This window comes from Acomys russatus, chromosome 12, assembly GCF_903995435.1.
Source record: "Acomys russatus chromosome 12, mAcoRus1.1, whole genome shotgun sequence".
Classification (NCBI taxonomy): domain Eukaryota; kingdom Metazoa; phylum Chordata; class Mammalia; order Rodentia; family Muridae; genus Acomys; species Acomys russatus.
In genome coordinates this window covers 38676566-38702218 of record NC_067148.1, presented here as the reverse complement: position 1 = coordinate 38702218, position 25653 = coordinate 38676566, and the positions used below count along the sequence as shown (strand labels likewise).

At 49.2% G+C, this 25653-nt stretch overlaps 1 protein-coding gene across 1 annotated transcript in view; it reads left to right on the top strand.

The window, feature by feature from the left end:
• Positions 1-305: 305 nt before the first annotated feature.
• Ngef (neuronal guanine nucleotide exchange factor) overlaps positions 306-25653 on the top strand; it is an 86724-nt gene continuing 61376 nt past the window's right edge. Inside the window, exons 1-2 of the mRNA XM_051154266.1 lie at positions 306-501; positions 23389-23726. Coding sequence (XP_051010223.1) covers positions 23462-23726 — 265 coding nt within the window. The 5' untranslated portion in view covers positions 306-501; positions 23389-23461. The remainder of the gene's footprint in view (positions 502-23388; positions 23727-25653) is intronic.

Genomic DNA, 25653 nt, shown 5'->3' with positions numbered 1-25653 from the left:
GTGCACACATGTATACGTAACTCACACAAAAGTGGCTAGAAACTAGAGGACCATAAAGCTTTCTCAGACTCAGGGGGAAGACCTGGCAGGTATGGGGAGTCCCTTTTTAGTTGGCTTTCACTAGTACCTTGCATCCAGGGGCTGTTGCAGTCAAGCCCAGCCTGTCCTCAGAGGCACCTCCCCTCTTGTTCGGCTTCTAGGCAGGTGTGTGGCTGTTACCCTGCCTGGCCTCAAGGCAACCCAGCAAGGTAAACACCTAGTCAGGAAGTGCCTGTCACAGGAATGGGGCCAGCAATGGCTGAGGCAGGTCTGAAGGTCAGGAATGTTTCCCAGGAGACTTTTCAAAGCTGTACTTCTCCAGGACAGCGCAGGAGCTTGTGCACTTAGGTGGGGACACACGGGTCTGCACTGAGGTGCCTGGACGCCAGGGCGGTGGATAGGAAAGGGAGAAACCGAAGAGCTGATGAGGGGACCCAACACCCAGGAACTTCTGGCTGGCAGGTGAGAAAAAAAAAATATATATATATATGTATATGTATATTTTAATGAAATGAGATTAAGGAACGTACAGATAGAGATCACTACCTGCTGGTTAAGTGCAGAAGGAACTAGGAAAGAGAAAGCAGCCAGACTGTCAGTGGGAGAACTTGGCTATGCTTGCAAGATTCTAGCTACACCTGTGAGGTCCTGGCTATATACCTGTGAAATCCCAGCCCATCTTGGCTTTGTCACTTGTCACTCTTTCTCCCCACTGTGTCTCAACAGTTGTGAATGGGGTGAAGATTCATCCCAGCTCCTTTACTTCCAGCTGTGGGGACTAGGGTGGCAGTACAGTAGATAGGAACGGTCTCAGAACACGCAGGACCAAAAACTGATGAAGAATCTCAGAGAGGCAGAAGCATCGTGATACATTAAGGGAGGAGCCCTCCAAGAATAGGGCACTCCCTAGGGTGCACACCCTGGTCATAAATGTCCATGTAGACTGTGAAGCGCTGTGATTTCAGTGTGTTGTTGGCTCAGACTCCAGGGTCTCGGGGTGCTCTAAGGAAGAGAGGTCACAGTTACCAAGTAGCAGCCCCTGTGTTCCTGCCCCACTGACATTGTCCCTCCTGCTCAGGGACCATTGCAGGACAAAAGACCCTACCCTGAGAATCTTCCAGATTCATGCGCTTGGTAGGCATGAAGCCAAAGTGTGAAGTGACTCAGTTGGGGGAAGTTTTCTTGGCTCTAACACTGGAAGGTTCTTACTCCCAGTCTTGACCAGGGTTTGGGATATTCACAGTCATCAGCTATAGGGAGCTAGACTTGGGATTCCTGTAGTTTTGGCTGCTCTGCTGAGTCAGCTGGTGGCTAGAGTCTTGTTGCCTTGAGAGAAATGGTAGTGTTAATGCAGAGAGACACTAAGGCTCTGGGTGGGCCCCTTGTCAGGTTTCCTTGTCCTCTCCCTCTTCCTGTCTCTTTCCCACTTAGATGTCCTTTTCTTCATCCTGGCTCACATTTGATGTTACTTAGCTGTAGGAAGTTGAAGCCAGTGCATCCTGGGAGTCTCAGCCTTTTGAGCCATGAAAATGCATAATAGGCCACCTTCCTCAACCCACTTCTAGACCACTCTTTCCTCCAAGCATAGATTTTCATTGAGATCATTCCCAGGTTGAAAGGCAGGGTCAGTCCTCACAGGAAAGCCAGTGGATCTCAAACTTTACTTTGTCCATGGAGGTTCTGGCCTTGGCCCGCCAAGCTCACACCAGTGGACAATCCATCCAGCCAAAACTTGTGGCTGTCTCAAAGCGGCCAGATCCAGCCGCTCATTTTGATATGCTTCGCCAGACAAAGGAACCATTGTTTGTCCTAAGAAGGGAGTGCGCCAGCCAGCTCTGTATCAGACATTCCTTCTCCTGACACAGGTGTCCTTTCCTTTACCCTCCCTCCCACCCCCAGTAAGGAATTTACTCTGACAGAGAGAGGTGGTGAGTGGGATATGTAATCCAAGCACTGAGGAGGCTGAGAAAAAACGATCAAAGCTAGTCTGGGCTATGAAGTGAGATTTGGAGATTGTGTGTGTGTGTGTGAGTCTGCTCTGGTACTCTGAAGTTTCTAGCACCACCTCAATTCATTTATTCTCTTATTGGGATTATCAGGAAGTGCTAAAGACTTATAAGGCTTTGAAGTAGGCCTGGGACACAGGTGAGATGACAATGGCCATCAGGCAGGTAGAGGAGATGAAACACTTCCATGCCCCAACCCAAAGGCCAGCTGAAAACCCCTGCATGAGCAGAGCAAAAGACGTGGCTTCACTTCAGGCATAGCTACTGAGTCACACAAGGCTGAGAGAGGTTTGGGACAAGCCAACTGGGGGTATCTCTTTAGCAACCCCCACCTATGGTCCAGGGAGGAAGCATCTACGCAGAGTAGCCCGGGCTCTTAGATGAATTCTCCGTTCTTGGCTTTGGTCACTTTGTCCATTCTGGGAGAGGTCAGACCATGGTCAGAAGCTCAACCTCTAGAGCAGAGAAAATGCTCAGAGAGACACCTGGCCTGTCCTATTTCCTAATGGTGGCAGCAGTCCCTGTGGCCCTGCTGTCAGGGACACCACAGTGAGTTTGAACATTAATGAGAGGTATTTCCTCACAGTGAGCTTCTGTTGGGAACATAGCTCATGGGTTGGCTGTATGCACTTAAAAATAAGGTAGTAACTTCCCACGCTCCCTCTAGTTGAATGCTTCAAGTTTCTAGGGATGAGGGTGGTTGGGGGTCTTAATGAATAGAATAGGAAGCTCCTGGGGGAAGCAGAAGCCTGTGCAAAGGATGCTGGGTGAATAGGATTGCCGAAACAGGAGAAGGTGGAGGCGTGTTCCTATCCATGGGACTCACACGTTTAGGGGTGGGGGGCTCTGTACATGAGGACAATGTGCCTCCCAGGAGATACAGCCTTCACGTGTACACACAGCAGGCTGGCTCTGCCGTTGTTACTTTCACCTTTGGTGGGAACTACATGCACCAGTCAAGGGGTCTTTCATAGACTGAAATACTCGTCACCTAGACCCTCAAAGGGCCTAAAAATGATTTGCTGGTTCATTATCTAATAAAGGTGTCCCCTGACGGAGAATCTCCAGAACAAGTCCTTTGGACAGTCCCTGGAAAGGGACAAGAGAAGCCTGGGAACTCTGGGTCAGGGGCCAGAGAGGGTAAGGAAGGAAGGTCACATTGAGTGTAAGGACCCTGACCCCCTGGGCCCATCTAAAATAGAGTCGGTTTCATAGTGTCACGCAATCTCACATATAATTCAAAGCCTCCCCTTCAGCATTTCAGCCTCCTGTGACAGAGAGCCTCAAGGGTCACTTAGCAAGTGTGTCTCCCTGACTCAAAAGGGAAAGATTGTGAGCATCGGGTGAGCTCGAGGCTCTGGCTCCTGGCCTCATCTTAGGTTTCCCCTCCCCCGCCCCCGCTACATCTTTCTTCTTTACTGTTGTCCAGATAAATAAACTAAGAAATCTCATCCCCTCCCCGAGTCACATTCCTACATCCAAACCGATAGATTCCCCACTAGCTGGGCAAACATCCCTCAATTATTTCCAGTTTTAAAAACCTCGGTACAGGATCTTATTTCATCCTGGACATCCTCTAGCTGCAAGCCCGCTCAGGGAAGTGTGCGCATTTATAAAGCCATGTTTCAAAGGAAACATTCCTGGGCGGATTCCTAGGACATTGGGCGGAAGCCTTGGTTTTCTGTGGCGCTCCTTTTTAGGGAGCCAGCATTGACCCTTCCTGTGATTCTCAGATCCTTTGTTTCTGCATTTTAAAAGAGTGTCTGGCCCAGGGACAAGTCTTCCTAGTGCCTGGAATTATCAGCACAGTCGCCTGCAGCTCCCTCATGGGTTTCTGGCCTCTTTGGAGCAGGCCATAAGTCTAAAGCAATATCTCTGGCACTGGGCCATGCTAGGCTACTAGTTGAGTTCAAGAAATGAATTTCTAGTGTAGGGTCCAGTGATGCTGTGTTGAGGCTCACAGAAAATCAGATCCACCTAGGTTGTCCTTGGAGAAACAGAGCTGGCTAGCGTGTTTGTTGGAGGCAATGCCATAGAGACTGACAAAATGAAGGCGCACAGGAGGTTGGCCGGCATCCCCTAAGTTAAACAGCAGGACTGGCGTTCTGCAGGGTGAGGCCCTGTTGCTCTGGGCCTTCTCAGAATGCCAATTTGTGCTGTTTGACCCCTTGATCTGTGCCTGCTGGTGCTCCACAACCAGCTGGATAGAGCAGGAAGTGAACACTGGGTGCCAGGTAGGCACCAGCAGCTCCGGGAGCTCAAGCTGACGTCCTGTAAACCTGGGATTCAATGCTTGTCTCTGAATTTTCCTTTTTTTTTTTTTTTTTTTTGAGACAAGGTCTCATGTATCCCAGGCTTGCATTGATATATTATTACATGACAGACTGACCTTGAACTTCTGATCCTCTTGCAGCCACCTCTGAAGGGCAGGGATCACAGGACTGCACCATATACCACATCTGCTTTATGCACCACTGGGCATTGAACTCAGAGCTTCACCAATGGCAGACAAACATTCTACCAGCTGAGGTTCATGCCGGCTCCTCTCCACCATTTTGAAAGGTTGTGAGCTCTGGGTGGCTGTTAGTTAGAAAAATTATGCTCTGAGCCATTTTGCCTCAGCCAAGCAGCCTTGATTTGAACGTCAGCCCCTTACTTCCTGAGTGTCCTTGGTTGAGTCAGTTAACATCTCTGAGTGTCCATGTCCCTTTCTGTAAAAGTGGGGAAAGCAGAACAAGAACAGTTACAAAAACTATATGGGATTGTCATTGGGGTTGGTATCTGGGCCAGGTGCTTCCAAGAGTCTGATGTATTTTTAAAGAATGAATTAAAGGCACACAAGACTTTCAAAAGAAACAAGGAAAATGTATTCAAAACAAGGAAATAATACAGTTGGATACATTGTCAAGACTGACAATGGGCCTCAAAAGTGAAAGCTGGTTACTAAGATGCGTGCTGCACAGTTTTGATTAGCAGGCTTGGGCTATGCAGGTCTCTGCTCACAGTGCACATCCCTTCCCATAATGCACCTGATTTTAATCATATGCATACCCAATTATGCATAGGCATAAGATGGTAAGTAGAGGATTCTCCCTAAAAGTTTGCTCACAAGACAAAGTTCACCTTACTGTGCATGTGCCCCAAACTAGTCTCAGCCAGAATGTACTCCTTCCCCTTGTGCCAAGACATAACTGGAGCACAGTTGAATAGGATCTGAGTCTGATAGTTGTTATGGGGAGGAGAAACCCACTCCACTGTTGAGAGAGAGGTGTGTGTGCATCTCAGCGCAAGTGGGAGTCCTATGTTGTTGACAGGTTGCTAGGTGCATTGCTCACAGAATGGCACGTCTGCACATCCCTCCAGGTAACGGTCTCAGCTGCTAAGTATATTATTGTTGGCAGAGATGTTAGGGTATATCCCAAACCAACTGGAGTCCCAGGTTGCTAAGCTATTCCCTAGATCTGCCTATCTTTGGGCATCCAGAGTGTTCAGTGAGGTGCCACTTATTAAACCCTTGACAAGAACCCTCAAAACCTCACTTTTTCAATATAGGTCTTAATTTTAAGCATCTGAAAGAGAATTTATCAGTTCATATAGTTAGTGAACTGGGCACTAAACAGGTATGTGTTCACAGGATCCCTCAAATATAAAAAGAAATGACTGTGTGGAGAGTTTGCTCAATGGTTTAAGACACTTGTTGTTTTTGTAGAAGACCTGGGTTTGATTCCCAGCAACCGCATAGTGACTCCCAACTCTCTGTAACTCAGATCCCAGGGAGTCAAACTCCTCTTCTGGCCTTAAAGGGCACTAAGCACACATGTGGTACATATATGTACACATATATAAAATAACAAAGTAAGTAAATATAAAAAATATTTTAAAAGAACTGGCTGTCTTTGAAGAGTCCACCGAGATGCTTCAAGCACATGAGTTTGGTCAGCTGGGAGCCCACTTCTTCCTGTGGTGCCAGGGTCCCACATGTCCCCAGCTCTCGCTTGTGAGGTCAGCACCTTGGAGCCAGTGATTGTTTCCTTCCTGTGATGAATGTCTTCTGAGAAATGAAGGCATTTTTTTTTTTTTTTTTTTTTTTTTTTTTTGTCCTAGCTAAATCCTGATTGTCCAATTAGTAAATGGCAGCTGGAGGGGGCTGAGGGGTGGGGTGGGGACTCATGGTAATGAGCTTCATGGTTGTCATGTCCCATCAGGAGGATGAGGGTCTGAACCTCCTGTTGTTGCTGCGACACATTGCCATAGACCAGACCAGTGGCTTTAAATAACACAAAGGTGTCACCTCACCACTCTGGAAGACAAAAGCTCAAAGCGGGTCTCTCAGGTCTCAAATGGAGGCCTCTGCAGAGGTGATCCTTCAAGAGTCTCTGACTTCTGGCCTTCTCCACCCCCCCCCACCCACCCCACCCCACCCCACCCATCTTCAATGCCTGAAGTATAGCATCTCCCAGCCTTTCTCCTATTCTTTCGCTTTCCTCATCCAAGGCTGCTGTGATTATATCAGGCCCAGAATCTCTTCCCTATCTCAAGGTCTTCAGTCTGTGACAGCGGTAGAGTCCCTTTGCCATGTAAACTCACACAGCCTCTGGGACTGGGATAGGGATGTGTACATATTTGGAGTAGACATTATTACGACTAGACTAGGAGAGACTAGAAATTTCTTAAATATATCTTCTAAATACATGTTTAGAAGGAATGGACAACCCTGTGAGATGTTTTGACTTAATAACACCCACATCACTAACAGTCAAAAACAAGCTGTAATGTAGAATGTGGAATGCCTCCTCAAATGTCCCATAATATTCACGCTTATATAGGTAACTATGTTTAACTTTGGCTGGCACATGGTGGCTCAGTTATACCTGCTATTTTTGTTGAAACGCTCTACCACCCAGTACGTGTACCTTAGACTTGCATTTCCCACATCGGATCCTGCCTGGAATGTGTCTACCGCAGTCCCAGACCCAGGGAGGCCTGGGAATGTGGCCCTCTTCAGTGTAGTCATCACAGAATACTCATAAGCACAGCAAGCTGGGGGTGGGGGGAAGGGGCAGGTATGAAGCCAAGAGGCCTTCACCTTCCAGCTGAGTACCCAGAAGGATGGGTTCTGGGTGTGGCTGCTTTCTATTGGAGATATAGACCCATGCTTTGGGGGCATAGGGACAACCCCACAGATACTTCCCCCTAAATCTGTCCCACATGAGGGAGACACCTGAGGAGTTACTATGACCGCAAAAGCAGGGCATTGGGAGTCCCAGGGCCACTCAGAGAGTAAGGTGGGTGGGGTGGCATGGAAGAAGAATCAATAATGCATCAGGCCAAGCTGGTGGATTCATCCTCTTTGGGAGAGGGCAAGAAAACTGAATGAGAGGCTGCAGCAGCCCCAGTGCTCACTGGCCTCCTGGCCAGGCTTCAAGAATGGCAAATGGGATCCATCCTTGAAGTGGCTCTGATCCACGCTGACGCCCAGCGGATCTGTTCAGAACAGCAAGGTCCTGTCCAAGCTTAAAGGAAGGAGCAATGAGATGGACTAATAATATCTTCTTGGCAAAAGAGGTGGTCTCTGCACCCCTGTTCTGCCAATGGAGAGGAGGGGGAGGGAGTCTGCAACCAGACAGATGCTTGGGGACCCCAAAGAAAGTGTTGTACCTTACTTGGGTGACCTTGAGTGGGTAGGCTGGTACAGGCTCTGCTCTCACATTTTTAAATGACAGATGCTGGAGAAGCCCTTGCCTGACCTCCCAGTGGATGATGGGTCAAGGATAGGACTGGGTGTCACAAACTGTCCTACCTTGTATCTGTGGGGGCAGAGGCCTGAGTACATGGAGACAATCATTGGTTGCCTTGGTGATGGGTCCTGGGCCTGTTGCAAATCTGAGCCTGTATCATTTCCCCATGGACCCTGTCTGCTTGGAAGATACTCAGTACACTTGTGTGAGTGAGGAAAGGTAGAGCTTTGGAGGAAAACTCTGGGTTGGAGAGACTCATGGAAGGGAAAGGCAGCAGCAGCCTTATGCCAGGAGCAGGCAGTGCTGCAAGGTAGGACTGAGCCAGGAGCAGCAGTCCAGATTTGGGGGATGGGTATCATGTTGGTAGCAGTCACAGGTGGGAACTGACTTTCCATAGCCCAGCATGAAGTAAGCTCGCGATAAAAAGTACTTGGTGGCTCTGATTCCAGAGAAGGGGCTACGCTCGGCTTTGGATTTCCTTTGGCAGCCTAGCTCATGGAGAGGGTGAAAAGGAAAGGAGGAAGATGGACTAGGTGGGGCCTAGAAAAAGCATTTAAAAAGTTTTAAGTACCGAGGCTGATGTGGAGGCTCAAAGCTGTAATTCCAGCACGAGACAGATGCCCATGCAGAAGCATAACGGTCTGTGTTCAATCCCCAGAACCTGTGGGAAAAGGTTGATGTGGTGTCATGGGTTTGTAATCCCAGCACTGCAGAGGCTGGAGAGGGGAGGCTTGCCAGTCAGCCATCTTAGTCGGCTTGGTGGGTTCTGGGCCAGTGAGAGACCCTGTCTCAAAAGCCAAGGTGGCTGTGGTTGGAGGAACAACACCTGAGGTTGTCTCTGGCCGACACACACACACATCTGCACCTACATCCAAAGTGTCAGCAAGGCATGACAGTGTGTCTTATTAGGAAGGTCTTGGTGTGGGCATTTTCTGGGTTCCCAGCATACACTGCTTTTCTGCCTATTAGCCCCAAGGGGGCTTCCTTCATAGTGTCTGGAAGAGACGGTCCTGGTGCCCGGAGGGCTGTCCTACTACTGAGTAGTACTTCCTGCTCAGAACAGCCCCCAGTCAAGGCTGACCAGCTGATCAGGCCTGGTCAGGACTGGACAGGGCTGGAGGGAGCAGGCACCAGAGAGTGTGGGACCTCTTCCAAAGGAGTGTGACGATTCCAGGAAAAAAGAGAAGAGGCAGGTGGATGGACAGGGTCAGAACAGAAGATTCTCCCAGGGTTGAGGCAAGGATGCTGGGAGGGGAAGGTGGAAAAGGCAGAGACTGGGCAGAATTAAAAAATGAGAGGCTGGAAACCTCCTCCTCCCCCGTTCCCCTCCCCCTTCCCTCCTCCTTCTCCTCCTCCCCCCTCCTGTTTTCAGCTCTCTTAGACTCCTTTGAGATGTGACCAGCATGGGCAGGGAAAGGCTGGAATCATCTGAGAGGTTCGGCAGGATTACTGCTAGAGCAAAGGGTACTTGCTGGAGAACGGAAGTCTGCCAGACTGGAAGTACTAAGGCAGGTACTGAGTATCAGGGACCATCGCCCTCCATCCCCCAGCAGTGAGGGACAGCTGTTCTGGGACAGCTCTGACTGATGGAGGCACTTACACTCAGGGACCAAGCTCGGGGTTCTCAGCATCTCAGGTCTGATTTGGCCATTATTACTATTCTAAAGCTGTTGTTACTATTTTAAAGCTCACTTAATAAATTCTGATTATATATGTTCATATTATACATACATATATAGGTGTATACACACTTATGTATACGTATATATACACATATATGTATATGTATATATATGTGTGTGTGTATATATACATGTGTGTGTGTGTGTGTGTGTGTGTGTGTGTGTGTGTGTGTATCCCATGATTCTGTTCCTCTAGAAAATCCTGACTAAAACAACTTCCAACATTAAGGGGAAAGGGGAGTTTATTTGTGGCTTTAGGAATTGTAATTAAGGTGCTGACTTTGAGGAAACACATACTTTAAAAAAAAAAGAAAAAGTTGGAATTACAGTTTAGAGACACAGGTGCAAACACAGGCAGGGAGAGTGGAGTTTGGACTTTGAGAAGGAATATGTTTGCTTGACCAATAGAAGACGTAGAAAAGAAGGTGTCATCAGAATGAACATGCCCACGGATCCAGGGTCCCACAAGCTCTGGGTGTGCACAGCAAGCCTTGGGGTATAGTGTGTTTATCCAGTATAGGTGTGCTGGATGCTGGGTCATAAGTGGAGGGGATTTTGTGGGTCTCCCGACTATACTTAGAAGAGCTCTTCCATGTTGCTGTCATTGGGATTTTTCTTCTTCTTTTCACATTCCTGACTGTCAATCATTTACTTTCATTCCTTTTCCATAGTTACAGACACACCAGTTGTCTTCTCAAAATTCCTTTGTGAGGGCCACCCGCCTTCCCCTGGGGTAGTCATCATGGAGATGGGGGGTCTAGCAGGTATTTAGTGTTAGATGAGGTGAGGACAGCAGGTGCCCACACTGAGAACAATACCTCTCTAAGAAGAAAGAAGGGAAAAGCTCCCCACTACTACCATCACTGCACACTGAGGAAAGGTCATACGATGACCCAAGAGGGGCCATCTGCGCGCCATGGGCAGGAGCTTGCCAGAGCCCCGTTATGCTGGCCTTCTGGCCTCAAGCTTTCAGCGTTTAGAGCTGGGAAGCTATAATTTTCTATTATGCCACCAGGTCCTACATACTTCATTGTGGCAGTCCTGGGGGACGGACACCAATATTGGCCCTGACATTGTCAGGCCTCTATGACTCTTATGGCATGTGTGCCAATGGGCGAGTTGCAACTACTTAGACAAGCAGATTGCCCACCTTACATCCCACAAGACCCAGCGCAGGAAGGCCAGTCTCCAACACCTCCCGGGTGGCCATGGGAAGGCCACCATCCACTCCCACTATCTGTTTTCTCTGCACTTCACAAGCCTGCCTCTCTTCTCTTTGCCAGGGACAGCTAGCCTTGCCCACAGGTGACTGTGGCACATGCCAAGGGCTGAAGTGGCTGACCCTTAGGCCTGATCACTCCTCCCATGGATCACACCCTTACTAAGGGTGAGAAGACACAGCAGAGGCCAAACAAGCCCTGCTAGCCTGTGGCTTTTTCTTTTCTTTTCTTCTTTCTTTCTTTCCTTTTCTTTTTCTTTCTTTCTTTTTTCTTTCTTTCTTTTTTTGAGCAAGGCCTTACTATGCAGTCCTAGCTGGACTAGAACCAGACTGCTAGGATTAAAGGCTTGTGCCATCATGTCCAGCTAAACCCACAGCTTCCAGGACAGCCTGGTCTACAGAGTGAGTCCCAAGACAGCCAAGACTACACAGAGAAACTCTGTCTTGAAAAATCTCTCTCTCTCTCTCTCTCTCTCTCTCTCTCTCTCTCTCTGTGTGTGTGTGTGTGTGTGTGTGTGAGAGAGAGAGAGAGAGAGAGAGAGAGAGAGAGAGAGAGAGAGAGAGAGAGAGAGAGAGGCCAAGACAGAGAGGAAAGAAAAAAAGGAAAGGAAAAAGAAAAAGAAAGAAAGAAAATAGGCTGATAGGAACGCTAGCCTTTAGCTTATGGGAGGATTGCTATGAATTTGAGGCCAGCTTGGGCTATACCGAGCGTTCTAAAGAAGGAGACCTTATCTCAAAAGTTAACAATAAACCAACAAGACAAACCCGGAGAGAAGGCTGAGTCCTTTCCTTCCCCACATCTCCAGCTGAGAGGAGCTGCTGTCTCCAGCATGTCCCCAGGAGACTGGCTCTCAGTCCAGACATCTACCAGAGCTGACACAGAGGACATTTTACTCGGATACAAATGGAACGCCTCTAATCCCTCGATTCATTTTTTCAAACAACCTTTGCACATTATATATATTTCACAGTCTTTGACTCTTTCCACACAGAGAAATAAAATTTACATAAGTGGACCATTTGTTTAGCCGGGAAGAGATAAAGAGTGACTCAGGAGATTTGTTTAAGCCTTGTCCATGTGATGAAAGAGGCACCATGATCTCTCTTGCTCCTTGAACTGTCACTGTACAGACAGAAGCTTCCAGAAGGAAAAGAGGGCAGAGTAGGGCATGCTCATATTTGGGATGATGGAGAGTCCAGGAAGTCCCTTGGGCCTGAAAGAGGGACAGGCTAGTCTCTCTTGGAGACACAGTAATGCTCACAGTGAGGGAGGGACCCATGAGCATGGTGTGATGCGTCTCACCCACCCCACCCCACCCCTGCCTCATGGGTGTGAACCACCCAAGGAGATCTGTCCCCAAGTCCTGCCAGGGCCTCTTGAGGGGAACAACTTCTTTCCCCTCCCCCAATTTCAGGGGGATTAGAGATCAAAGGAAGATGAGCAGGCTCATACCAGATTTACTCACCAGGCTATAGGAGAGCTAGCAGGAGACACCTGCCTCACCCAGCACTCATTAAGCATGGGAGATGGGGGCATCCATAGACAAGCTGAGGGAACATCTGCACCTCCTTATGTTCCTACCCTCTAGCTTGCCCAGGGATCCCTGCACAGTGTGGAAGGAGGGGTTACCAGCAAGCAGAGAAAGGCTCAGCCGCCTGATGGTCTAGTCCTAGGCCTGTGGCCCTGACCTTTGGTCACGGCAACTAGACTTCCTCGGCTGAAGGAGTCTTCTTCCTGTCCTGGGTAGCTGGCAGCTAATCCTTTGTTTGGGGTCTTGGATTCTGATTCTGGCTCACCCTCTTCCCAGATGTATGATTTTAGGCAAGATCGTCTTAGCATCTCAGAGTTTCAGAGAGAACCTGTGATGGCCCCTGCCAAAGCCTCAGTTGCAGTTTGGAGTGACAAGCAAGGGAGTTCAGTGGATAGTTCAAGCAGCCAGCCAGCCTTGATTTCCCTTAGTAGGCTGGGAAGATCATGGGGTCTGAGTCTCAGTGCTTCCTTTCCAGAAGGTTCTGTCTTGGCTATCACCTTCTGACCCAAGTTGTTACTGTCCTCCACGTTGGTAACAATGTCACAGGTAGGGGAAGGGAAGGTCAAGCTTTGCTGTGTGTGACAGGACCCTGGAGCCTTCTGGCCATGGTCTGACCAAATTATACCTGGAACTCTCTACCATAGGTTTGAGGAAATCCCTACCACAGGTTCGAACATTCCAGAGGGGAACTGGTTTGGGTGGCCAGTGACAAGCCAGGAGGCCCCAAAGCCTCATAGCACAGGGCACAGCAAAATTAAACTCTTTTAGCCTAACTACAAAGGCCAGTATCACAGCAAGCCTCTGGCTGGGTCTCTATCTGGTCTAGAGATGCCATTTGGTTAATAATGAGGCCCAGAGGTCACCTACAGTGGGACCCTAGGTTTTTGGGTCCTAGAACTAAAAAAAAAAAAAAAAAAAAAAAAAAAAATTAGAGAAACACAGTTGCAGCAGAAGCCAATACAGCTTTGTTTCTTGTTTTTTTTTTTTTAAAAAAAGATACAAGGTAGGAAGCTAGCAAAGCACAAAACAATTCAACTTGTCCTAATGCACAAAGGATGGGAAGGGGAGATGTCTTATGTCTCACAAGGCCAATTTTCCCCCATTTGTATAAAACACCTTCTCCAAGCATGCTCTATCGATTAGGCACAGTTTGATGACAACTTCACACATCACCTTTCTTTAACATCTCTCCTAATGTCAACTTGATACAACCTAGAATGATCTGGGAAGGGAGCCTCCACGGGGGAACTACCTAGGTCAGATCGAGCGGTAAGCAGGTCTGTGAGGGACTGGCTTGTTTGTTAGTTGATATAGGGGGCTCAGTGCACTATGGGTGGCATCATTCCGTAGGCAGGGTGGTCCTGAGCTGTGCAAGAAAATTAGCTGATCATAAGCTGGCTTGTGAACCAGAGAGCAAGTGGCTTTTCCCACTGTTCCTGCTGTACTTCCTTGCTGTGAAGTGAGTTTGTGAAGTGAGTTCTCTGGTCAGAAGTAACGTAGAATGGTCTAGCGAGCAAGCCTGCCCTAAGTTTCTGCCTTGAGTGAGATGTGGAATTGCAAGCCGCATAAACCCTTTTCTTCCTCCTTGTTGCTTTTGGTTAAATATCCACCAGAGGTGCATATTTTCATGTTATGATGAGCTGCAGGTCACCTTGAGACACAGGAGTGCCTCTCTGCCCATGCCAGGGGCTGGATTTAGTGGGCCTCTCTGTTTAGGTTTTCCTGCCTTCCTCTTTCCCAACTGTTTTTGTTGTTCTTTCATATACTGTTGTTGTTTGTTGTTGTTGTTGTTGTTGTTTTGTTTGTCTGTTTGTTTTTGATTTTTTGTTTTTCGAGACAGAGTTTCTTTGCATATCCCTGGCTGTCCTGGACTAGCTTTGTGGACCAGGCTGGTCTCGAACTCACAAAGATCCGCCTGCCTCTGCCTCCTGAGTGCTGAGATTAAAGGTGTCTGTCACTGTGCCCAGTGTTCATTTACTAATTTTTAAAGATCTTCTAGACCTCACTCCCTGCCTTGTTCTCCAACCTTACTAAGTCATGTTACATCTGAAGGAGGCTGCTCTTCCAGTCAGAAAGAGATAGTCAAGGAAGATCCGCCCCTGAGGACTTCGCACTCATGTGGATTCTGGGGCTTCAGACCAGTACCCCTTAATCAAAACTCATGTGTTAACTCTCCAGGGGACACTGAGGGCACCCAGGTGGGAGACACTTCCACAGAGACTGAAAACTGAGAACCAAGCACAATCAGACAATTCACAGCCACACGGCCAAATCTCACAAGCACCCCGCATAACCCCCCTCCCCAAACACAGAGACCCTTGAGGGCAGGGAGGAGACGCTGGGAAGCTTCTGGAATAGCAATCCTGACATGCTTTAGGATCTAGGTCTGGTTGCACCTGCATATTCAGCTATCAATAAACATTCAACAGTCTGTACCCGGAATACAGGCACTGTGAGTTAGTAAGCTAAGTCCTCGGACATCTGTTTTAATGTTAAAAACACGCGAAAGTATAAGGGAAGTGCAGGCATGCCTTCACCGTGAAGCCTAATCACACCGGAAGGACCTAGAGGTTCCCCATATGCTCCAGAGACTAAAACCCTGGCATTCTTTTATCCTTGGCTGAAGCCTTTTCAAATTCAGCCTAAAATGGCCTCAACAGGCCAGGCTGGCTAATTAAAACCAGAGAGAAGCTGTTGACCCACACGACTCAAACTAATGCTGCCATTTTTGGTAAATGTGTCTGATCTACTTGGCCTGCTGTGAGGGTACCATTTCCAGGGGAGGGGGAGGTGCCTCTTTCAGTCACCAAAGAGGACATTTACAGACTTCAGCCTAGAGCAGGGGTCCTCAACCAGTGGGTCACGACCTCTTGGGGGGGGGGGGGGGGGGGCATACAACCCTTTCGCAGAGTTGCATATCAGATGGGGGGAGGGGGCATACAACCCTTTCGCAGAGTTGCATATCAGGTATGCACATTACCGTTCTTAACAGCGGCAAAATCACGGTAATGAGGCAGCAAGGAGAGGAAGGCTTTGGTTGGGGATCAGCACGACATGAGGGGCTGTGCTGAAGGGCCGCAGCACTGGGGAGGTTGAGAACCACTGTGCTAGAGAGTCCCAGAGAGGCTGGATAGAAAGATGGGGGAAAATCACAGGGACTGAAGAAGAGTTGAAGCTTCTCCAGCTAACCGGAAGCCTGAAATTTTCTAGAAATGTCACCAAAAATCCTCAAGGGAAGGAAATGTGCTAAATACCTTATGGGACTCTAGTGTCTTCTGGTTTTATCTTACCAGATACTGTAATCTGTAATCTTGATTACCAAGAGAGAAAAGATGGGGGAATGGAAAATTACCTGGAAACCTTTTCAGATGAAGTTTGAGAAACGTTTAAAGCTGTTTGTGGCTAATAGCAAGACAGCCAACTGTGACTCCCTTGAGGAGTCTGTGCCACACTTGGGGACGTCTTACATTCTTCCGAGTCTCTCTCTTCCTCCTAGCCCTTACGATTAAGCCTATACTACGATATCTTAAGAGCCGGAGCGCGATGATACACGCCATTACTCCCAGCTCTGATGTGGAGGTGTGGCGTGGGGGGGAGAGTGGGGGAGCAGAGGCAGGTGGATTGGAGGCCAGCCTGGTCTACAGAGCCAGTTCAAGACAGCCAAAGCTATACAGAGAAACCCTGTCTCAAAAAACCATATATATGCTGGGTGTTATGGTGCACGCCTTTAATCCCTGCACTCGGGAGGCAGAGGCAGTAGGATTGCTGTGAGTTTGAGGCCAGCCTGGTCTACAAAGTAAGTCTAGGACAGCCAAGGCTACACAGGGAAACCCTGTCTCAAAAAAAAAAAAAAAAACACATATGTATGTTATGTATGTGTGTATATTTGTCACAATGAGCCATGCTCAATTTCAGCCTCTGCCAAACCAATCTCTACCTCCCTCCCCACCTCTCTCTCCTTCTCTCCCTTTTCTTCTCCCATTCTTTCTCTCTCTGACTCCCTCCATCTGTCATCATCCCCCTCCCCTCTCTCTCCCTCTCTCTCCAATCCCCCTGCCTCAGGAAAACCAGTGTCCACCCACTCCCCTCCTTCTAGAGCCAACAAACCAACAAGCATGTCTTGGAAGGTTGTGTCATGTGTTGGTCCCTGGATATCTCCCTGGCTTCCTTCCTCAGGTGTCTCCTCAAGCCTAGAGCAGTCCCCTCTCCAGGCCAGCAACGCAGCCACCTCACACACCTGAACCAGAGTCTCAGCTCCCTTCAAGCATCCACAGCACCTACTGCATTGGCCCTGGTCTTGGTTATGAGACCCGATTCTCCCTTTGCAGCATTGGACTTTCTCCCTTCCATCTGAGTCCACATTGAGCACATATGACCATAGCTAGTTGGGACTTTCCCCACAGACAGAGCTGGTGGGATTCCAGGCCTTACTGTGACCTCACCATCACCCCAAGGGTTTTGTTTCCTTTCTATTCTGGCCCCTACCCACAGCTAATACCCCCCACACACACACATTCCACACATACACCCCCAGACACACAATACACACACACACACACACACACACACACACACACACACACACACACACTCCAGGTCTTCCTTGGATGGTTTATTGGCACAGTTTAAACAACTGACACAAGGAGATGTCCCCCACCTGGGATCGTCCTCTGAGCTGTGGCCTCCTGTGACCTTTTTTTTTTTTTTTTTTTTTCATTTCTTTTCCCTTGCAGCCACTTGCTCCTTCCTGTGGCTCCTTTGAGCCTTGGAGGCTGAGCCTCATCTTTTGGCCTAGCTAATACCCTGAGTGGCCTACTGCAGAGTGGGTATTTAAGTCGCTTTGTGTGACTCTGCTTAAGGCCCCCAGATCTAGGGAGGATTCACTCCCACCTTGTTACTCTCAACTGGGGAGGTGGGGAGTAAAAAATAAGGACAGCAGCCATCTTCAGGCAGCCTCACTGTGTCTCCTCCTCCTCCCTGGCCCAGCCCTCCACTTCTCAGAACCTCCATTTGGCCTGTGGTATCCCTCAGACCCAGCTAGAGTGAGGGCAGCGGCAAGGACAGCTCACACAGCTAGGCTTCTCCCTCTCATATCTGCTGCAGTGCTGGGGTTCTGTCCTCTAGGGCTTTGCTCAAGGGTGGCCCAGGCTGGCAGGATGAATGCATCTAGAGAACTTGTCGTAAACACAGCCTGGGCTCCACCAGGAACTCTTATGTCAGAGTCTGGCTTTCAACAAGATCTCAGGTGATTTATGCACTTGGGGAGTCTGCAAGGATGTGGGTCAGGATCTTCTGCTCACGGGGACTTCCTCATCCCAGAAACTAGCTTCCCATGATACAGACGCCTGCAGCCAGCTCCCTGTCTCTCCTATAACCTCCCAGGCCACTGACTCACCAAAGAGGCCTCTGGCCCATAGCCCAGTTCGGGGAGCCTTTAGAGTCACATTTGGTTCATGTCCTCAAGCACCAAGGTGCATAAATGATGGCCACTCCTGCCTCTGACTCACCCCACAGTCTCCCCATATGGACCACATTCTCCCCAACTGTGAAGTCAGACACATGGGGTGTGATCCTGGCCACACCAGTTACCAGTAGTGTGGCCTTGGGCACGCCATGAGTCTTCTGCGGCTTCAGCTTTCTAAGGTGAGGTTAATGTCTATGGGCCTCACATTGTACTTGGTGGGCCTAACAAAGGTCATTCACAGATCCACTTACTGTAGACCACAGAGCGGGGGGGGGGGGGGGCAGAGGGGGCCAACAGCAAAGTGGACCAAGTCCCATCCCTAAGGATGGAGGGACAGGGAGGGACATCAGGCATTTGTTGAATAAATGGAAGCTGCGCCCTCAGCTCCCTCCCTACTTCCATTCACAAAGCCGTCCCCACAAATCTCTACCTGGAAGCCACATCTGGATCAGAAGGACCCCCAAGGCTCAAAGCTACTGAGGATTCCAAGGAGAACTTTAAATGATCCAGCTGTTAGGCTTTCCAGCAGTTAGTGACTACAGAGCAATCTACGCAGTTCTGCCAAGATTCCGAGCTTGGTCTTTTTGCTTGTTTGTTTGTTTGTTTGGTTGGTTGGTTTTGGTTTTTGGCTTTTTGAGACAGGGTTTCTCTGTAGTAGCCTTGGCTGTCCTGGACTCACTTTGTAGACCAGGCTGGCCTTGAACTCACAGCGATCCACCTGCCTCTGCCTCCCAAGTGCTAGGATTAAAGGAGCGCGCCCCCACCTCTCGGCTCCACGCTTGGTTTTCTATTGCCGGCATCTGTGCACCACTGAAGCACACATGAGACTGATTCCCATATAACTTTGTAGACTATCTCTCCTATGCTCTCTCTGTGCCCTCCCCAAAGAAGGAAGGATCTGGGAATGTATTTTCTCAGGGTTCACAGCCGCCCCTCTTTCTTAGAGAAACTGGCTAACATGGCCTATGCTCTACCCCTGCTTCTTGTTCTTCCACAATGGCCTCCTCAGTTTCCCAAGACCACAGAACTTTAGCCAGAAGAGGCTGTGGAGCATAAAGCTCCCACCCACACCCACCCACCTCCACCTACTCCCACCCCACCCCCACAGAAACTGAAGTCCGGCCTGCCCAATGTTAACGCAGTTGGTCCTGGGCTCTAGCTCCAAGCCCTTGGCAGTTGTCCACATGCCCACAGCAGCATATAGTGACTGCTGATGACCAGCTCTGACCAGACAATGGTGGGCAGATTTGAACATATAGACCAACAGAATTACAAGGTCACCTGCTACCTAGCTTCCCCTCCATGGCCGCCAGGAAAAGTTAACCAGGAGGGAACCTCCACTGACCGTGGTTAGCAGGGGGCTGTGATGGGGCCCAAGGGAGTTCGCTGGAATAAAGGAGCTATATTTAGATGGGGCATCCCACCAGCTGTGCACATTGGCCAACTCATAAAACACAATCTAAAACCAGCAGTACGTCTTACTCTATGTAAATCTGGTTTCAATTTGTAAAAACTCAGCTTCCAATGACGCAGAAGTCACTTCTCCCTCTGTGACGAAATACCTGGCAAGAAGCAACGTATGGAAGGAAGGAAGTCAGAGCAGCAGATGTGAGCATGACGCAGCTAGCGGGCCACAGGGCATGCACGGTCAGGCGGCAGAGAGCAACGGAGGCGGGTGCTCAGCTCGGTTTCCCTGATAGCAACGAATGCGGTGCTGAGCTCGGTTTCTCTGTTTTTATTCAGCCTACACCCCCAGCCCATGAGATGGTGCTGTCCATAGTTAGTGTGGGTCTAACTACTTTAATTAATCTAGTCTAGATAACCCCTCCCAGGCACGCCCAGGGGTTCATCTCTTCTGTAATTCTAGGGAAGGACCGCCATATGGATGTTACTACAATGTGGTGATAATAACTGCAAGGGCTTGGGAAGGGGTATCCAGGTCCCCAGCCTGCAGCAATACCTGGAGATAGTAGAACTACTGTGAGAGAAAGCCTTGGGGGGGCAGCGCGGGGGAGGTTAGGTCTTTGAGGACATTTCTTTAAAGGGAATGTTGGGGTTCAGGCCCTTTCCAGTGTCTTCCTTCCAACTGTCACAGGTAAGAAGCTTCCTCCCTAAATGTTCCCACCACAATGTGCTACTTCTGCACAGGCCCAGGGCAGCAGAGCCAGTCACCCATGGATGGAAGTCCCTAAAGCTATGATCCAAAGAGACCTTTTCTCTCTACAAGTTCTTTTCCGTTCTTTTTTTTTTTTTTTTTTTTTTTTTTTTTTAAGACAGCGACTCGCTACATATGCCTGGCTAGCCTGGAAACGTACCATAGAAACCATCCTGGCCTTGAACTCACAAAGATCCACCAGCCTCTCAGGTGCTAGAATTAAAAGTATGCACCACCACACCCAGCTCTTGTAAGTGCTTGATCTCTGGTATTTTGTGGTGGCAACAAAAAGCAAACTGAGACAATAGTGACAATAATGACTTTGAAAGCCAAACCGCCCAGGTTAAGGTCAGAGCAGAAAGATGGCAGCAAGGCAGTCAGTTAGCTCCCATCGGGTGTTCCTGCTGTGGAGTCCCCTTAAGCAGCTACCCTGAAACTGGCATAATCTAACCCAAAAGTGGCCCCACCCACATCTCTGACAGGCCTCACCATCCTGATACCCTCACCACCATTAGAGCTTGGGCTGCTCTTCCTCCGTGAGTCACCATCCCAGATTCCTCACATTCCCTCTGTCTCCCAGACCCTGGGCCAGGTCTCCACCTGCCACACCTATATGATGCCTGTCACACAGCCTGCCACACCTCAAAATACCTCAACACTGTCTTTGTGCTCCTAGACTTCCGACCCTGATACCTGCTGGATCTGTCTTTTTCAAGGGCCTGTAAAATTCAGAATGACTTCCACACAGTAGCCCCTATACCACAGCTCTTCCCTTACCCTGGGACCCTTTTCTCTTCCTTTCTCAGATCCAGTTTTGAACTGAGCGCACAGCCTCAGTGGAGGAGTTGGGGGTGGGGTGAGAGGCATAGCAGGCAGCTGGAAGAAGAGAGATGCCAGGGTAGGTGGGTACCACTGAAACCTCACATCTCAAAGCTCTCCGCTTCCTTCCGTGACCAGGAGTTTTGTCCCCACGCAGCCCTGCAAAGTCTCTCTGCCTTATATTTAGCTATGGTTTTCATTTCAGCCCTCCCTTTCTGTCCCCAGAGGGCAGAGAGACCTAGTTGCTCCTGATTCCCTGACTCCACTCTCGCTGTCCCTGCAGCCTGAGCAGTCAGTTATTCACCACTACAGAGTGAGGCCAGGGTCCTCTGCTCATCTGGCTGGGACAGACACTTTGTTCTTGTCCGTGACTCACAGACACTGTGGCTCTTAACTGCAGCCACAGCCCCTATTGTCCCAGGCTGGACTTGCTGTTGTGGGAATCATCCCTTGGTGCTGCTGGGTCTGGGGCTCCTCATCCTTCTTGGAACTCTTACAAGGGATGGAACATGAAGGATCCAACCCTAATATGGTCTTTTAGACACTGCAACCTTCTCTGGATATCTGAGGTGGCAGCATTAGGCTTTGCTAGACAGGGACCTCACAGATCATACAGTAATTTTTGTTTTGTTTCTGTTTTTTGAGACAGGATTTTTCTGTGTACCCTTGACTGTCCTAGACTCGCTTTGTAGACCAGGCTGGCCTCGAATTCACAGAGATCCACCTGCCTCTTCCTCCAGAGTGCTGGGATTAAAGGTGTGTGCCACCACGCCCGGCACAGCATTTTTTAATGGACAGAGAAACAATTAAGTTCTAGGACATCCAGGGCTCTGTAGAGAGACCCTATCTTTAAAAAAAAAAAAAAAAAAAAAAAAAATTAAACAAAAAATAAAAATAACTTAAGACAAGCATTGTGATGCATGCCTTTAATCCCAGCATTTGAGAGACAGAGGCAGGCAGATGCCTGTGAGTTCAAGGCCAGCCTGGTCTACATAAGTTCTAGGACAGCGACAGCTACTTACATAGTAAGACTCTGTCTTGAAAACAAAACAAAACAAGTGAACGGTAAAAGAAATGGTAACCAGGGCAGAAGTGGCAGTCCCCACACGGTGTGAATGCAGGTAGCACTTCAATGCCTGGCCATGCTGCTCAGAGATAGGTAGGCTCTTTCTCAGTGAGTCCCTGCCTCCTTAGGCCTTCCCACAGCTTGTGTCTGCTTGGCTATGTATTGAAAAGACTGTTCAGGGAAAGCAGGCATCCCTGTAGGCAGGAAGGGGAAAAAGGGTGCTGTCTCTCTGCATGTGCCACAGGGGGTGATTCTGGGGTGTGTGGTTCAGGAGGGGAAAAAAGGTGCTGTCTCTCTGCATGTGCCACAGGGGGTGATTCTGGGGTGTGTGGTTCAGGCTTCAAACCCTGCCTTGGACAAAGCCATTCTCCATCTCCGGGGACTCTCATGCTAGGCTGCTACCCTGAGGATCAGGTATGCTGGAGAGACAGGATGAGGGCTGGGCAGAGACTGGGTAAGAAAAAGAATGTGTGGGCGGGTCCTGCACTCAGTTCCCACTGTCCCTGTTTTATAGAAGAAGGCGTGAAACTGCTTAAGTGTTCCCGGAGTCTCTGACTAACAAAGAATACGATGGCAGCTCTGACCCATGGCCCAGAAACCAGCCCCTGTATACACAGCTTCTACGCATGACTTTTGCACCCATAAAGTCTCTGTGGCTTCACCACCCAGAACAATGCCCCACCAGTGTGGCACCCATTCTCCAAAGCCCCTGGTCCATCACTATCTCAGATCCCTATCCTGGAAGGAAGTCTGTGGTGGGAGGGAGCTAGGTTTAACCGTCTAGCCCTGGATCCCTCTGCTGCACCTCCCTTTTTCTGCTACAAGTGTCTTAGTTTGAAATATATGTTAGGGCTGGGCAGTGATGGTGCACGCCTTTAATCCCAGCACCCAGGAGGCAGAGGCAGAGGCAGGTGGGTTGCTGTGAGTTCAAGGTCAGCCTGGTCTGAAAAGTAAGTCCAGGACAGCCAAGGCTACACAGGGAAACCCTGTCTTCAAAAACCAAAAACCAAAAACCAAAAACCAAAAACCAAAAAAAAAAAAAAAAAAAAAGGAAAGAAAGAAATATATGTTAGACAGTTGCTCAGGGCGGGGGTGGGGTGGGTAGCTAGCCTATGTGACTCCAGCCCATGGCATGAGCTTCTTACACAAAGAGGCCACTAACCCAGTTGCACTTGGCCACCAGATGATGGGAAAACTTTGCTTTCACTGAGTTCAAGTTTGCTCAGACATAAATGAACCCTGTCGATACCAGCACCTTTTGCCTTTGCCCGACAGCCGGTCCTGCTTCATCTGCCCTGACTGTCCTCCCCACCCCCCCCCCCCCCCCCCCTGCCGCTCTCCTAGAATTCTCTCACTATTTGCTAATTTCCATGCCTAGAGTTACTCAGGAAACATTTACTTGCAAGTTAGTTATACAGACTATGTTAAGTGTTCTCTTTTAAAGTGCCGCCCGATGAACAGGATAAACATGCCTCAATCACACAGTGACATGCAACTGCCTCCAAATGAGCAGTTTGCTCCACGATTCTTGTTGGCAAAGCCACACTTGGTTGGGTATGTGGATCATGCCAAATCTCATCAAACCCCAATGGAAAAGGAGTCTATACTCTGAATGGACCACTTGGCCCAGTGACTCCAACTGACAATCATTCTCTGCCTGTTCTAAAGCACTGAAAATTGATGGAGCCAGGGAGGTTGCTGACCCCAGCGGTCCTGCTGAGAAACCATTAGGTCTATTGCCATGGAGACCAAAGACTCTGAGGACCGGGGAAAACCTCAGAGGAAATCAGTGAGCAGCTCATGGAAAAGCAATCATGGCCCAGCTGAGACGAGGCGGCCCGAGCTACTTCCCGAGAACAGGGAGGCACCCGAGGCTGCTGAGAAGACTCAAGATGAAGAACCCCACTGCCGCATCCCAATCCAGAGGAATTCCATCTTCAATCGTGCCATGAGACACAAAAGCAAGGCCAGGGGCACGTCTGAGCAGAGCGCCGGTCACCGAGCAGGTCAGTGCCGGGGAGACCTGTCACGTGTGTTACTGATGCTCAGAGTCTCAGTGACAGAGAGGAGAACAAAAGGCCCTGGATATGGTCAGGGATGGGTCCAGCAAGATGGAGCACTCGAGGTCATTGTCTAAAGACTTCTCCTTCCCATAGTACAACATGCCCTTTTCAGAGAAAGTGTCACCTCAGGTCACACAACAAGAGAGGCTTCTCCTGAAGAGACACCATCAAGCCCCTAGGAGATGGCACTATCCACGTCCCACACATGTATAATCCCAGGACTAGACAGGAAGACTGAGAGTTTGAGACTAGCCTAACTACATAATGAGACCCGTCTTTAAAAACATAGCTTATCAGTGAGCTGCTTTAGGTTTTTTGTGTACACCATCTTTGGGACTTGTTGAGTGTTTATAGCATACATAGCCCTTTGTGTTAACTTGCCAAATCCTCACTGGAAATAAATACTCAATCTGAATTTAGATCTCATAAAATGTACAGTCAAAAAAAGTAAATTTACATACCCAAACTCTTCCAAATACTCTTAGGAGTTTTCCAATCATCGAACCGTCACTCTGTTTTCATGTTTGGGTTTAAATTAAGCTGAATGAAAGGGAAAATTCATTTCTACAGCCAGAGCTACCACATCTCAAGTATGCCAGAGGCACACGTGGATGGCAGCTGCCCCGTTGGACGGAGTTGTAAGATATAGAAAAACAAAGGTAGCTGCCAGATCTGGGGCCACAGGGGTCCTTCGGTGGTGGGTAGAAAAGTAGGTATGTTCATCAGCTTTCCACTACTGTGATAAAATACTCAAGAAAAATCAACAGGAAGGAAGAAATGTCTATTTGGACTCATAGCTACAAAAGGGTTCCGCCCCTGGGTTGTCAGGATCTGCTGCTTTGGCCAGGGATAAGGCAGGAGGTCTAGATGGTAGAAGGTATGGTGGGGGAGAGTAAGGGGTCAGAGGGAGAGAGATGGCGGGAGAGTCTAAGAAAAACGATCATCTGAGATAGTCCAATGGTTGGCTTCTTCCCCAGGCCCCGCCTCCTTCTGTGTTCACCAGCTCCCAATAGCGCCACCACCTGGGGGCAAAGGTTTTAACATGTGAACCTCTGAACATTTCATGCAAACCCAGATGATGGCACAGGGCTGCATCGAAGGATGTGGGGGGGGGGGGGGGGGGGGGGAGAAAGAGGCTCCTGGAAGCTCCGGAGCCAAACCTGGGGACACAAATGAAGACAAGAGCAGGGTCACCTCCTTTCCTGTCCCCTACAGTGCCACTGGTGCTCAGCCCACAGATATGTCAGTCTCATTAGACAGCCCGGTGGTGAAAGCGATTCCTCACTCTTCTCTGGAATTAACTGGGCAGCGGCCATCTGAAATTCCTCCACCCAGGGTCCATAGGGAACCCCATCTCTGTTTCGCTGCACAGGATTGGGAGGGGACTAGGAGCAGACGACATGCCGTTGGCCACTAGGCTTCCCTGATCTGTGCCCTAAGGTCAGAAGACAGCAAGGACTCAGGGTTCACCACGTGCAGATTGGAGCTCAAAGTCACAAAGCCCCTTCTCCCTTTCATCTGCTGAAAATGTTCCCCTCATGAACCCACTACAGCAGCAGCATCGCCTATCCACTGGGATGATGTGACATTCTAGATGTGGCGCGATCACCCACTGATTAGGACTCAGATGTTGAGAGTAGACATGAAGAGGGTGACAAGCCTCACAGTGGAAGCTCTGAATGCCCCAGCAGGAGTGCATATATGAAGTTGCTGGTATCGCAGTTATAAGCTCCATGGCGATGAAATCCCACGTCAAATACTATACAAAGCATAGCAAATCTCCCTTTGGAAAGTGAGAGGAAGAGCCACCTTTGTTTTGGGATGAGGTGACAGCCACTACAGTCAGTCATACTTACTCCATTTTTTAAAA